We start from the raw sequence: 14,003 nt of genomic DNA, 5'->3' as shown, positions 1-14,003 counted from the left end.
TGTGCTTATTCAGGTTTCTCAATTCACATTCCATCCCCAGGGTTTAAAGGCACGTGAGCACGAAGACAGAACAACCTGCCCTTGCCTCTCAGTTCTCCCCGCTTTACCACCATCGGAAGTGACCTTGTTTGTTTGTTTGGCTGACTCGCTTCTTGCCTGGCCCCTCTACTAAAGAAGGGAGGGTTCTGACTGGCTTCTTCACTGTTACTCCCCAGTATCTAGATCAAGGTCTGGTACACAGTAGGGGTTCAATATTTATTTAATAAATAACTAAAATTATACTGAACTGTAATCTATAAAGTACCTTCATATAGTCTATACCCTTCATTGTTCCTTATACTCAAATAATTCTATACATATGTAGCACCTAACACAATCTCTGGCACTCAGGAGTCACTCAATAAATGTCTGCTGAAAGAACGTGTAGGAGTGACAACAGTTTACAAGAAGGTGAGCCTTTAATACACAGATGATGAGCAGATTAACTATAAAATATCTGCTTTCAAATTTAACAATCAGTGCCAATCCGTTTATCAAATGTAAAACACCACGTAATGAGTACAGATTTTAATACTATCATTATACTCACTCAGCGATTTTCTTTGAAAGCTCCATACATGATGAATTAGAATTTGCCGAAAACAACACCAGACCCCCTTTGGTTATGTTCATCTTGGCTTCTGATTCAGGTGGCGCCACACAAAACATCAAAACCCTCTTGGTTTTCCAATTCTCAGAGCCTGGAAAGATACAAAATACATTAAGAACCGGCATGTGATATGAAATATACCTGAAAATTTTTTAATAGCAAGTGACTTAAGCTGAAGGAAATTAGTTTTTACCATGATGGAGTCTTTTATATTAAACATGTATATAGACAAATAGAAAGTCTGTTGAGTTTTAGGGTCCCAAATTTATGGAAAGATGCTATCACATGACTCAATTATTTTCATGACCACTGGGAATAAATGATAAACTTACAAGAAAGGTGGAGCTGAAGAGCTCAGTGTTTTACTGTTTGCTGCTTAAAGTCAATTATGACAACCTCCTTTTAGTCTCTGACAACAAAATTCCTCCTGGATTAACACACAGAAAAATGGCAAAGCCATTAGCAAGGACAAGGACTGACCGATCCTTAAACAATGAATAAAAAACCCATCCATGCCCAGCTTTCCTTGTAATGCCTGTTCACCATGAAACCTCCCCCTGGCCTTGCAGCTGCCCCAGGTCCTGTCTAAGCCTGACCTTGTCATCTGCATTCTTCCTCAACTGGAACACAAGGTTGACCAGGTAACAATAACCTTGAAGGAAAGTGACTCAGCCAAGCAGGGCACAGACAGAAAGAGCCTGGCCTGGGCTTCCCTGGTGGCGCAGTGGTTGGGAGTCCGCCTGCCGATGCAGGGGACGCGGGTTCATGCCCCGGTCCAAGAAGATCCCACATGCCGCGGAGCAGCTGGGCCCGTGAGCCATAGCCGCTGAGCCTGCGCGTCCCGAGTCTGTGCTCCGCAACAGGAGAGGCCACAACAGTGAGAGGCCCGCGTACCACAAAAAAAAAAAAAGAAAGAGCGAGCCTGTCCTACAGGTCATCAGAACCCTCCATGCTCTCCTCCTCCTCTGGGCACTCTCTGGGCTGAGTGTCCTCATGGAGAAAGGCAGGCACGGGTTAGATGCAGGAGCAACAATCCACTAGGCCTTCGGGGACGGAGGCGCCTTCCCAGCAAGCGCACTGCATTTCCCCAGTCATATGTTTACGTGGGTGGCTCTGGGAAGGCTGGTGGACAGGAGCAAAAGGCTGAAGCCAATTATCTTATTTGTTATTCTTAACTTTTTTTTTTTTTTTTTTTTCGGTACGCGGTCTCTCCCGTTGCGGAGCACAGGCTCCTGACGCGCAGGCTCAGCGGCCATGGCTCACGGGGCCCAGCCGCTCCACGGCATGTGGGATCCTCCCGGACCAGGGCACGAAGCCGTGTCCCCTGCATCGGCAGGCGGACTCCCAACCACTGCGCCACCAGGGAAGCCCCTATTCTTAACTTTTAATTACACAATAAACAAATACATTCTCCTTGTAAAAAAAACTGAAACATGAGAGTTTAGGCTAATGTCACTAGCTCCGATCCCAGGCTCCTTCCCACCCACGTCCTTGGACCTAACAGTTCTTATTATTAGTTTGAAAGAGACACCATCAGGCTGTTACACGTTCACACATGTGATCCCCATAAAAAATACATATAAAAAATCATTTCTAACATAAAAAGGGATCATCGTACAAATCTACTTATAATCTGCTTTTTTAAAAAGCAATATATTTTAAGATCCCAGGTAGAAAGTATAGACCCATCATGTCCTTTTTAACAGCTGCCAGTGTTCCCTGGTGCAGGCACGCCACACACTTTGGCTTGGTTGGGTCACCAACCCAAAGAGGCCTCCTTATGCGTGTGTGTCTCTCTCTGCAGTAACCGCCAGGGGGGGCCAGTGGGTCACTCACGGTCCCCCACGCAGGCTAGGAGAGCACATTTCCTCCTCAGAGGCATCGCTCAATGGGAAACACAGGCCACCCCAATGCACTTGACCTAAGGCCTATGAATTACAAACAGAAATGTATGAACAGCTGGCCAAAGCCCTAAGGAGACCAAGAAGGACCACTGGTGTGTACCGTGGAAAGTGGCTTTGGAGCAGGGATCGGCAAAGTACAGCCCACGGGCCAAAACAGGTTATTTCTGTAAATAACACTGTACTGGAACACAGCCATGCTCACTGGAACACAGCCATGCTCACTGTCAACAAGTTGTCTGTGGATGCAGTGGTAGAGTTAAGTATGGGCTGCAAAGCCTAAAATACTACCTGGCCCTCTACAGAAAAAGTGTGCCGAGCCAGCTTTACAGCATAGCGTGGGGCAGGGTGACTGGTGCAAAGGAAAGAAATAATATTTAACCATCAACACTCAGAATCGGAGGAGACCCTAGGTGTCTTCTAACACCACCTCTCAACTCTTCTATGCCTGTGTTTAGGAACAGAGTCTGGAAACGGAAACCACCACAAAAATAAAACTCATTCTCCTGTAGTTATGAATACAGGCTTTGGTGTCAAACCCAGGTTTGCATCTCAGCTCCTACTTCCCCTTAACTCACTGTGAGGCCTCGCATAAATTAGTCACTCTCAGCTTCCGCCCCCTCATCCATGCAACTGCGGATACTGACCTTCCAGGGTCACTGTACGGCACTTAACACAGTGCCCCACATACAGGACACGCACGGTAAATGGAAGCTCTGATGAGTCAACTCGTTAATACTTTGGTTATCTACCGAACGAGGACATAATATGCACGGGATGGCCACTTTTCTACATCCCCTAACCTTCAAATTAAGAAGCTTCTTAAAGGACAACAGTGTTCGTTCTTGAGAGGACGCTCTTGAGAGGACGCTCTTGAGAGGACGCTCTTGAGAGAACACTGAGAATCAAACTATCTGAGGGGAAGGAAGAGATCTTGGAAGTAAGTCAGCCCATCTCTAGGACTCCTACCAAGGAGCCACTCCAGATACCTGAACGGCCCCGGGCCTGATGCCCACATCCTGAGGGTCCAGCCTTAGAACACGCAGATTCCTCTCCCAGCAGTCTCCCCATCCCGAGCCTTGTCCTTTCTTTGAAGATTTACAGGAAACCCCAAATTCCTTCTCCCCAGGGCAGTCCTTGACCTGCCTCTGTGTATTCTCTTTTCCTGGAACCTTTCATTAACGGTCATGGTTTAAATGTCCTTCATCACTGACTATGGTCTCTAGGGTTTCAGTCTCCAGATACCAGGTTTCAATAATGGAAACCTAACCTAAGACCTCAAAATGGCACAGGCTGGGAGTCCCTTTGGAAACAGTCATCAGTATAGTCATGTTCTGTGACTACCCATCTCACAAGTCGGTCAAACAATAAAACTAGTTGCTAGTTTTAGTTCTCCTTTTCCTATTGGAAATTCAAGTTGTGCTCTTTACCAAGCTTTAAGAAAAGAGTTTTAAAGATTCTCCTCGTAAACAAGATAGTCACCAGCATGGGGCTGGCAGAAGGCTCATTACTGCAAGGCTATAGTGTGAAATGGAGAGTAAAGAGAACATTCCCATTCTCCCCCCATAAACTACAGTTGCTTTTACATTTATCCTAAATTCACTCTAGAATGTGTGAGAATTATATACAACACATGAAACCACAGCCTTTTCAGAGAATTTCAGAACCTTACGAAAAGTCTCATGAAGGAAACCACTCTGAAAGACCACTCGCTTTGCAAGTGCTGGCAGTCATTTCAAAACGACTCACGCACATCTCAGATGAGTAAGGCTGGCATCAAAGTGGGTTGCTTTCCATCTAGTGCGTCTGCTGTGTAAATAGCTGCCATCTAAAGATGGCTGGAGTCACAGTGTGAAGACCTGATTTGCCTCCCCTGGTTACCAGCTACGAGTCCTTGGCCTTCCCCTTCCCGACAGCAGAGATAGATGCTTGGTTAAAAACAGCTTCCCTAAAAAAAAAACAGCTTCCCTCACCAGAATTTAAGGTCCAGGACAGCAGAGATTTTTTCCACTATTATTTTCTCTGCTGTACACCCAGGGCCTAGAATAGTACCTGGCAGAGGGAGAGGCTTAACAAATGTTCGTCAAATAACAAATGTTTGTGGAATAAAGCCTGACCTCACTGAGTTGCAATGATTAACACATGGAGTTGAAAAAAGTCTGCAAACTAAAAGGTGTCAGAAAGTATAAAGAATTATTATTTTTATTAGTGATGTACCTCACTCAAAGAAAATTTGCTTTTTGGGAGTCAGTATTGAAGAGAATTAGAAGGGTGAAGCCTAAATGTAATTAATCCTCCAGGCCTCTATGACCCCAGGCACCTGGCTATCTCTTCATCAGAATGTTTTCTCTCAGCTACATACCATTTTCTGAGCGCTCTGAATTCTTATGACAACTCAATAAAGCAGGTACTACAAGTCCCCTTTGAGACACGGGATAAGTGACGCTTGAAGATGAAGACACCTCCTCAAGGTTGCCCACCTGGAAGCAACAGACAGTCTCCCAACGCCACGGAGAGTGACCTGACACCCCGCATTTCAGGGGGCAAGCCCGACAAACACCCAGATTTAGAAAAATGTGCGTAGTAAACACGCCTTGTTTGGAAAACAATTTATATCACGTGTCAAAGAAAGAACACATAACTCTGATTCAGTATTTCCCCTTTGGAGAATTTATCTTACAGAAAGAAAGGAAAAGCTCAATGACGGTCACTGCATGGTTTTTCTAAGAGGAGGAACACTGAACATATGCAAAAGTTACATAATGGGGTAATTAAGTAAAACTCTGAATATACATTCAATACAATAAAAACGGTAAATATCCGGGACTGTACGAAAGTGCTTACGTTAAGTAAGAGCAGAACTGCATCTCCTCCAACCCAAGCTGGGTAATAATGGTACAGTCGAGGTCGGGATAGGAATACGGACAAGAAGGGTAGGACTTCGTGGGGTTCAATAATGTGGGTGAATCACTTACATTTGTGCATGGAACAGTTTTAAACATTATAAATCACATTTTCTCACACCCCAAATCCCCATCCCGAAATTCCCATTCCTTGCAAAAGCTAAACACCCAAACCGCGTCAATATTAATAAAAGGTGGGAAAAGTCGGTATCATCACTGTGCAGTACTGCTGGAAACCATTTAAAAAGCAGAAAAAAGCCTTAGAGCTACATCCCTGTCCTCACTCAAGCTCCGCGGGGCAACAGAAAGGCCCGCGCCGCAAGGCCAGCCCAGCACCGCCAGGGATGTCAGTCTGCGCGTGAGGCTGGGCTTCCGCCCGCAGCCGCAGGTCCCGTAACGGCCGGACGGGCCGCGCGCCAGGCCCGCGGACGCCTACGAACCGGACCGGGCTGAGGGCTGCGCGCGACCGGGTCCCCGCCGAGCCCCCCGCCCCTGCACCTGTGCCCCGCAGGGCCGGCCCGCCGGCCGCGCCACCACCGTCGCCGGCTCCCGCCCGCCTACCTGGCCCCGACCCCAGCCCCGGCCCCGCCGCAGCCTCCGCTGCCGAATGAGGAAAGCGCCGGGGCACTGGCGGCCTCTCCAAGAGCAAAATGGCGACTCAAACCCGAGAACTGCGTCCGCAGCGACTGCGAGGCCTGTGGGCGGGGCCGCTCAAGGGGGCGTGGCCGCTCGAGGGGGCGGGGCCTCGGGAGGGACCATCCGTGTGAGGGGCGGGGCAGGGAAGGCGCCCACAGAGGGGAGGCGCGGGGCCTTCTAGTCTAGCTGGAATACACCAGGCCGGACGAGGGGCGGGGCCATGGGCGGGGCGAGGCCATGAGTGGGGCGGGGCTGACTGGAGGGGTGGGGCCAGGCAGGGCGAGGGGCGGGGAGAGGGGCGGGGAGGAGTGGGGTTGAGCCTCGAGAACCCGAGGGCGGACTTTTTTTTTTAAACAAATTTATTTATTTATTTTTGGCTGCGTTGGGTCTTCGTTGCTGCGCGCGGACTTTCTCTAGTTGCGGTGAGTGGGGGCTACTCTTCCTTGTGGTGCGCGGGCTTCTCATTGCGGTGGTTTCTCTGTTGCGGAGCACGGGCTTTAGGCATGCTGGCTCAGTAGTTGTGGCTCTCCGGCTCTAGAGCGTAGGCTCAGTGGTTGTGGCGCACGGGCTTAGTTGCTCCGCGGCATGTGGGATCTTCCCAGACCAGGGCTTGAACCCGTGTCCCCTGCATTGGCAGGCGGATTCTTAACCACTGTGCCACCAGGGAAGCCCGCGACTGCGGACTTTGATGTCTGGAATTACAAATGTCTGGGTTCAAGTCTTTACTGGCCTGTAACTTTGGGCAATGTCACTTCACCTCCCTGAGCCTCAATTTCCTCAGCTGAAAAATGGAGATGATAGTAGCACCCATCTTAGGGGTTGCTGTGAGGATTCAGTAAAATAACACCTGCGGAGCTTCCAAAACAGTTTCTGGTAAACCCTCAGTTGTTATTATTACTATTATTTGCTTTGTTGCTCTTTCTTCTTTTATCACAAAGTAAGGAATTGGTGCTTGCCTGAATTCCTTATATTTAAGTATGTTTAATATGTATATAAAACATAATAATAGAAACACGTATGGAGCACTTACCATGTGTCAGGCCAAGTGCTTAACATATATTAACTGTAACTTATTTAATCCTCACAGAACTATGAGTTAGGTGTTATTATTATCTCCATTTTAACAGTTGTGGGAACTGACACCCTGACGTTAAGTATCAATAACTTGCCTAAGGACAAACAAACATGGACAAGAACTTCAACCCAGGCACTCTGGCATCACGGTCTGCACTAAGCTAGACCCTATACCACATCGCAGCTCCAGTTCTGCTTTGGATTTTTCACTAGAGTGAGGCTTGAAATCGTTCGTGAGAGGTGGCACGGCCAGCTAGAAGCGGCCGGACTCAAATGGAGTCATTTAAGACATTTCCTTTGCCTGACAGCTTCACGGGGTCATACCTCTGTGAAGAACAAGCCCCGTGAGCCCACAGACAGATTCGGGTACAAAACTGAACGCCCTTACTTCGGTAAGTGGACTTTGGTTTCACCCACTGCTTTTGCGCAGACCCAACCCTGACACACCCGACCTCCTGGCTTCAACCTGCGTTGGCTCCACCCAGCACTCCAGGTTGCACGTGACTGGACCTGACCAATCAGGGCCACTCATCCCTTTCAGCTCGCTGATTCGCTCCAAGGACAGGCCGCTGAGCCAATGGGAGCCCAGAAGACGCAATCTCGCGCCGCAGTGGGCTACGGAGCCCGTAAGTTCCTTCCCTTCACCCTCTGAAGCCAGGGGACTGCGTGTTGTCCCCTTGCTTACTTCTCGTTGTTCTTTCCCACCAGCCTGTTCCTCCATCCCTGAACTGTAGGGCACGTACACATGCTGTTCCTGCCTCCAGGAATGCTTTTCCTCCTGCTGCCCTCGCCCCTCATTAACTCCTACTTAAACATCTAAGCACAATTGTCGTTTTTAAGCCTTCTCTAAACCACTCACCTTCTCAAAAAAAAAAAAAGTACTTTTCCTTCGTTAGGCTTATCATGATCGCTAATTATGTGTTTATGTGGATGGTCATTTTATAAATATCCCCACCCCCACCCCTATAGACTATAAGCCCCTACGAGCAGGTCCTTTGTCTCTTTTGCTGATCCCTGTTTGCAGGTACCCAGCACAGTACCTGGCACAAGTGTGGTACTCAAGAAATGTCGGTACCATGGGGGATCTCAGAATTACCCCCCACCATGGAAAGGAGGAAGGCAGTAGCACAGAATTGTATAGTATTTTCACCACACAGGGACAATATTCCTGATAATTTAAAAATCGTCTCCGCTGAGCCAGTATGAGCTAGCTCCCACATACCATGCTCCCATCATTTGGCAATGAAATTGTTAGTTTCTCAATCAATCAGTTTCTCCTCATTGGAGGCACTTAGCTTACAGTTTCCCTTGCTCTATTACACCAGATGCCACTTCTCCATCCACTTTCAATTCTCCAAAGACTCTTTTGAAATCCTCCATAGGCTGATGTCTCATCTCCCTTCCTCTTTATCCTTGGGGTTTAGGCCATGGGAGTGAGCCATGGTGGACATCCAGCCCAGATGACCCACTGGTGGCTGCAGCCCCAGTCACTACCTGACTGCAGCTCTATGAGAGACCCCAAATGAGAGCCACGCAGCTGAGCTCAATCAAACCACAGAAGATTGAGAGATAATAATAAATATTTGTATTAAGGTGCTGAGTTTGGAGATATCTTGATACACATCTATGGGTAATGAGCAAGAAAGGAGCAAAACCAGAATCTAAAGACTGGGGTCAGTTTCACCCTAATGCGGTTGTGGTTAGCCTATTGCTAAGCTTGATAATCCCCTGCCCACTTGGAGGTTTGCAGGGTCTGCATATTATGGGAATGCTCAGTTTGCCTGTACCACCTCATTGACCATATTCAAGGGCCAAACTGCTGCACATAGAATATGAATTAAGACACCTGATCCTAAGACATTTCCCTTCAACCTTTTTTTAAAGGAAGGAAGAGCATCTTTGCTATAGTTTTTTTTTTTTTTTTTTTTTTCCTGCGGTACGCGGGCCTCTCACCGTTGTGGCCTCTCCGGTTGCGGAGCACAGGCTCCGGACGCGCAGGCTCAGCGGCCATGGCTCACAGGCCCAGCCGCTCCGCGGCACGTGGGATCTTTCCGGACCGGGGCACGAACCCGTGTCCCCTGCATCGGCAGGCGGACTCTCAACCACTGCATCATCAGGGAAGCTCTGCTATAGTTTTATAAAGGTTTTTAGTGGAGTGGTAAGCCAGAAACCCCCAGTCTGTGTCCAGCCTCCTCTTTGCAGAAATGACCTCAGGTGAAGGCACCTCTTTGAGCTTCAGTTTCCCCATCTGAAAAATGGGCACTGAGATCAGCAGCTGCATGGAGATTCTGGGTGGGAATGACTTTTCCGTGGAATCAGTGAGTTTTGCAGCTGCCTCTCTGCCTTCGTGTCTCTGGCCATCAGGAATGAATAAACAAGGCTTTGGTTTTCCTGCAAGTGGAGGAGGATGGCAGCTTGTCTGGCCATTGGAGGCTGCAGAGGCCAGGGGCCTGGTCACTAGGCAGGGAAATTGGGAAACACATTGTGTTCTTTCCCTCATCCTCCGGATTTTCTCCTTTTTTAACCCCCCCCCATTAGAAAAGCTTCATTATCTTTCATGATGAGTAATATTTACATGTTATAAAAAATTCAAACAAACATGAAGAAAAAATTTAAAAGATATTTGCCATTATCTCACTATGGAGAGATAAGCATTTGACTTTTTTTAACCTCCCTATTCCACTTAACAATTTATTTATTATTTTTTAATTTATTTATTTTTGGTTGCATCGGGTCTTTGTTGCTGTGTGCGGGCTTTCTCTAGTTGAGTCGAGCGGGGGCTACTCTTCCTTGCTGTGCTCGGGCTTCTCATTGCGGTGGCTTCTCCTGTTGTGGAGCACGGGCTCTAGGCACGCGGGCTTCAGTAGGTGTGGCAAGTGGGCTCAGTCACTGTGGCTTGCGGGCTTTAGAGCGCAGGCTCAGTAGTTGTGGCGCACAGGGCTTAGCTCCTCCGAAGCATATGGGATCTTCCCGGAACAGAGCTCGAACCCGTTTCCCGTGCATTGACAGGCAGATTCTTAACCACTGCGCCAGCAGGGAAGCCCCTCCACTTAACAATTTATTGTGGACACGGTTCATGTTAATGAATTAGGTCAATGTCATCATCGCACGTACAATGGAGTAAAGAGCAGAGACTTAGGAACCAGACGGCCTGTATCCAAATTCCTTTTCCTCTACTCACTGGGTGTGTGACCTCCTTTACCCCTCTGCACTGGCTTCCTCACCTATAAGATGGGAATGACCACAGCTTCCACCTTACAGGGTTGTGGTGATATCCAAATGAGCTGTCACCTGGCACACAGGTGCTAACCTCTAACTACAGCCACACTTACCGTGAGCCGTTGTGATATGGAGGCACCATGACATTTTTAACCCATCTCCAATTCTGGGCACTTTTTACTAATAGACACACCTGTCTTTGCACCTTTGCTCAAGTATTTTCTCTCAAAGACAGATACCATGTGATATCACTTATATGTGGAATCTAAAATATGGCACAAATGAACCTATCTATGAAATAGACTCACAGACATAGAGAACAAACTTGTGGTTGCCAAGGGGGAGAGAGGGTGGGGGAGGGATGGACTGGGAGTTTGGGATTAGCAAAGGCAAACTATCATATATAGGATGGATAAACAACAAGATCCTACTGTATAGCACAGGGAACTGTATTCAATATCCTGGGATAAACCATAATGGAAAAGAATACGAAAAAGAATGTATACATATATATATATATATATATATATATATAAAACTGAGTCACTTTTCTGTACGACAGAAATTAACACAATATTGTAAATCAACTATACTTTGGTAAAAATATACATTTAAAAAATTTTTTTAAGTATATTCTCTCACTAAATTTCTAGAAGTGAACTTGCTTGGTCAAAGGATATGCCTTTTTACAATTTTGTTCCCCAGAAATTTTGTACCAATTTACATTCTTGCCAGAAAGGTGAAGAGTGCCCTTTTCCCCTCATCCCCACCGACACTAGGCACTAGCCATTCTTTCACTTGGCCGAGTGGATGGTCAATGTTTCCTGGGCATTTACAATTATTTCTCCACATCCAGCTGCCTGTAGCTGCCCTGGCCACCTGGCTAGGTGAACTTCATCTCCATTCACTCACTCAGCAAATATTGAGAACTTAGTGCATGCCTGGCCCAGTTAGAGCCGGGCTACAGCAGAGACAACAGGGCACCCCCCTCGGGAGGTGGGCCACCACATGGTTATAGCAAAGCCTCTGCTTCAGTGCCCAAGAAGCTGTGCCGTATAGGTGAGCTCTCTGTACATAAATAGAGAATGTACATTTTGTAAATATATGAATGATATTACTATTATCACTATATATGACTCATTATCATTATACAGATCATGATAATATTGGATATTATCATGATCATTTTCAGCCATAGGACCTTAGAAATCACTTCTCCTCTCCAGCCTTCCATTTTCTCATCTGTAAACAGGCACAGCTGAGAGGACGGGGTGGGAGAGTGTGTGTTCAGAGCCTGGCAGTGAGGCTGTAGCAGCCTCCTCCTGCTGGCCATGCCCAGCCCAGGCCTGGGACCCGAGCCTCTTGCTGGCCTCCCACTCTCTGCAGGTGTTCCCCTCAGCACGTGGCTGGCACTGAGCTGAGCCACAGCTGCACCCTAGCTGCCAGGACCGTTTTAAAACATTACCCCCGTGATGGAGAGTGCGGAGTTGAAGGCTGATGATCTGCCACGAGCCACCTCCCAACTCAACTCCACTGGGTCCCTCCCAGCCTGGAGTCACAACAAACACTCCCCAAACCCTATTTCTCAGGCTCAGCCCTCCAGGTCCCTCCCTCTAGGTCCAGGAAGGGATATCCTGAGCTGCGTCTTAGGGCCTCCTGACCCCCTCCCCCACCTGCCCTGCCACTGCACCAGCTGGAGACCCCCTTTGCCACCATCCTGCTGGCAACTTCTCCTCCCCCTTCACTAGAAGCCCCTCCAAAGGAAACGGAGGGAGGGGGCCCACCTGGTGGTGCTACACCTGCCTCGGTGCCCTCACTTCCCGGTGCCTCCCTCCCAGGAGTGAAGCCGGCCACCTCCTTCACTTCCTCCTGGGCTCTTGCCACGCATTCATGTTCTGTATTTGATGGAGGTGGAAGCAAACAGAAAGTTTTTCCCCATTCGCATCCCATCATAAGTGTTTATATTAGTCAGGACTCTTGCAATGAAACACGAGTCACACCAGCTACAAATAAAGGAGCAAGGACTGATCGGTTTATATAACTCAAGGGCCCAGGGTGAAGGTTCAGGTATGGCTGGATCCTGGGCTCCACGACCCCAGAGTTTTGTCTTTCTCTATCTTGAAGCTCTGTCTGCTCTCTTCACTTCTATGGCTTTATTCTGAGACAAGCTCCACCCATGTGATGGCAACAGGGCTGCCCTCACTTGCAGGCTCATCTAGAACTGGCCTCAGTGGGGGAGAAGTCCGGGCTGGTCCAGGGTCCTTTCCAATCTATGATGAGGGACTCCAATGTCACACATACACACAGACATCACACACGCTCAAAGGTCCCCCACGTGGATGGCACACCCAATCATAAGTCGCACACTCACCCTTACACAGATGTGACTCAGTATTCACATGGATGTCTCACACACCCTGGAATCTTTCCCATTTAGATAGTGTATTACAGTTGTATAAATGCCCACCCATGGAAGGCTAACTCATTTACATTTCATTTATGTGCCACTTTTTCACATACCTCTTACATAAAGCAGGCTGCAATAAGTCTGATGTGTGTCAGAATGAAATAAAATAGTGCAGAGTCTTTGTAAGGATTAAATACATTCAATTAAAAAACAAACAAAACCCTGCCTATCATCAAAAGGCACAGACTGAGAGGAAGTATTCACAATACGTATATGTGACAAGGGACTTACATCTGGACTATATAAGCACCCTTAAAAATCAATACTAAGGTTCACTTCACACCTGCTAGGTTGGCCTTAATGAAAGTACTTTAAAAAAACCAGAAAGGACTTCCCTGGTGGTGCAGTGGTTAAGAATCCACCTGCCAATGCAGGGGACATGGGTTTGATCCCTGGTCCGGGAAGATCCCACATGCCGCGGAGCAACTAAGCCCCTGTGCCACAACTACTGAGCCTGCGCTCTAGAGCCCACGAGCCACAACTACTGAGCCCATGAGCCACAACAAATGAAGCCGCGAGCCTAGAGCCCGTGCTCTTCAACAAGAGATACCACCACAATGAGAAGCCCGTGCACCACAATGAAGAGTAGCCTCTGCTCGCCGCAACTAGAGAAAAGCCCGTATGCAACAATGAAGACCCAACACAGCCAAAGATAAATAAATAAATAAATTTATTTTAAAAAGATAAGTATTGGTGAGGTTGTGGAGAAATTGGAACCCTTCTACATTGCTGGTGGCGATGTAAAATGATAAAGCCATTCAGACACAGCTTGGCAGTTCCTCAAAAAGTCAAATATAGAGCTGCCTTGTGACTCATTGGTTGTGCTCCTGGGCATCTACCCAAAAGGACTGAAAACAGATGCTCAAACAAATACTTGTATACACACGTGAAAAGCCGTATTATTCATAATAACCAACGGGGGAGAAAACCCAAATGTCCATCAACAGATGAAAGGATAAACATGTGTGGTGTCTACACACGAGGGAATATTATTTTTTAATACATTTAATTCTTTATATTTGCTTTTATTTTTGGCTGTGTTGGGTCTTCGTTGCTATGCGCGGGCTTTCTCTAGTTGCGGCGAATGGGGGCTACTCTTCGTTGCGGTGCGTGGGCTTCTCATTGTCGTGGCTTCTCTTGTTGCAGAGCACGGG

General features: G+C 47.7%; 1 protein-coding gene and 1 long non-coding RNA gene across 11 annotated transcripts in view; one reads left to right on the top strand and one right to left on the bottom strand.

Moving 5' to 3' along the window:
- PRPSAP2 (phosphoribosyl pyrophosphate synthetase associated protein 2) overlaps nt 1-6,143 on the bottom strand; it is a 39,097-nt gene extending 32,954 nt beyond the window's left edge. For 2 of the 9 annotated variants that reach the window (XR_004347389.1, XM_032615949.1), the window contains exons 1-3: nt 4,304-4,498; nt 982-1,076; nt 590-740 (exon numbers count right to left, since the gene is read on the bottom strand). Coding sequence is in view for 5 of the 9 variants with exons in the window: in XM_032615945.1 (XP_032471836.1) it covers nt 590-708 (119 nt within the window). In the remaining 4 variants the exon portion in view is untranslated. Of the gene's footprint in view, nt 1-589; nt 741-981; nt 1,077-4,303; nt 4,499-5,394; nt 5,757-6,014 lie in introns of those variants that run through there. The other 7 variants (XM_032615950.1, XM_032615944.1, XM_032615945.1 and 4 more) reach the window with 6 other exon arrangements.
- Nucleotides 6,144-6,472: 329 nt separating this feature from the next.
- Nucleotides 6,473-8,756, top strand: LOC116746225. 2 transcript variants are annotated; one of them, XR_004347645.1, is made up of 4 exons: nt 6,478-6,511; nt 7,472-7,555; nt 7,705-7,789; nt 8,588-8,756. It is a non-coding gene; the product is annotated as an uncharacterized LOC116746225 (long non-coding RNA). The 2 variants fall into 2 exon arrangements; XR_004347644.1 differs by lacking the exon at nt 7,472-7,555 and having other exon boundaries at nt 6,473-6,511; nt 7,594-7,789.
- The last annotated feature ends 5,247 nt before the right edge of the window (nt 8,757-14,003 follow it).

This window comes from Phocoena sinus, chromosome 20 (genome assembly GCF_008692025.1).
Source record: "Phocoena sinus isolate mPhoSin1 chromosome 20, mPhoSin1.pri, whole genome shotgun sequence".
In the NCBI taxonomy this organism is placed as follows: Eukaryota; Metazoa; Chordata; class Mammalia; order Artiodactyla; family Phocoenidae; genus Phocoena; species Phocoena sinus.
Note: the sequence above shows the minus strand (reverse complement) of the source record. Positions and strands in the feature narration are given on the sequence as shown.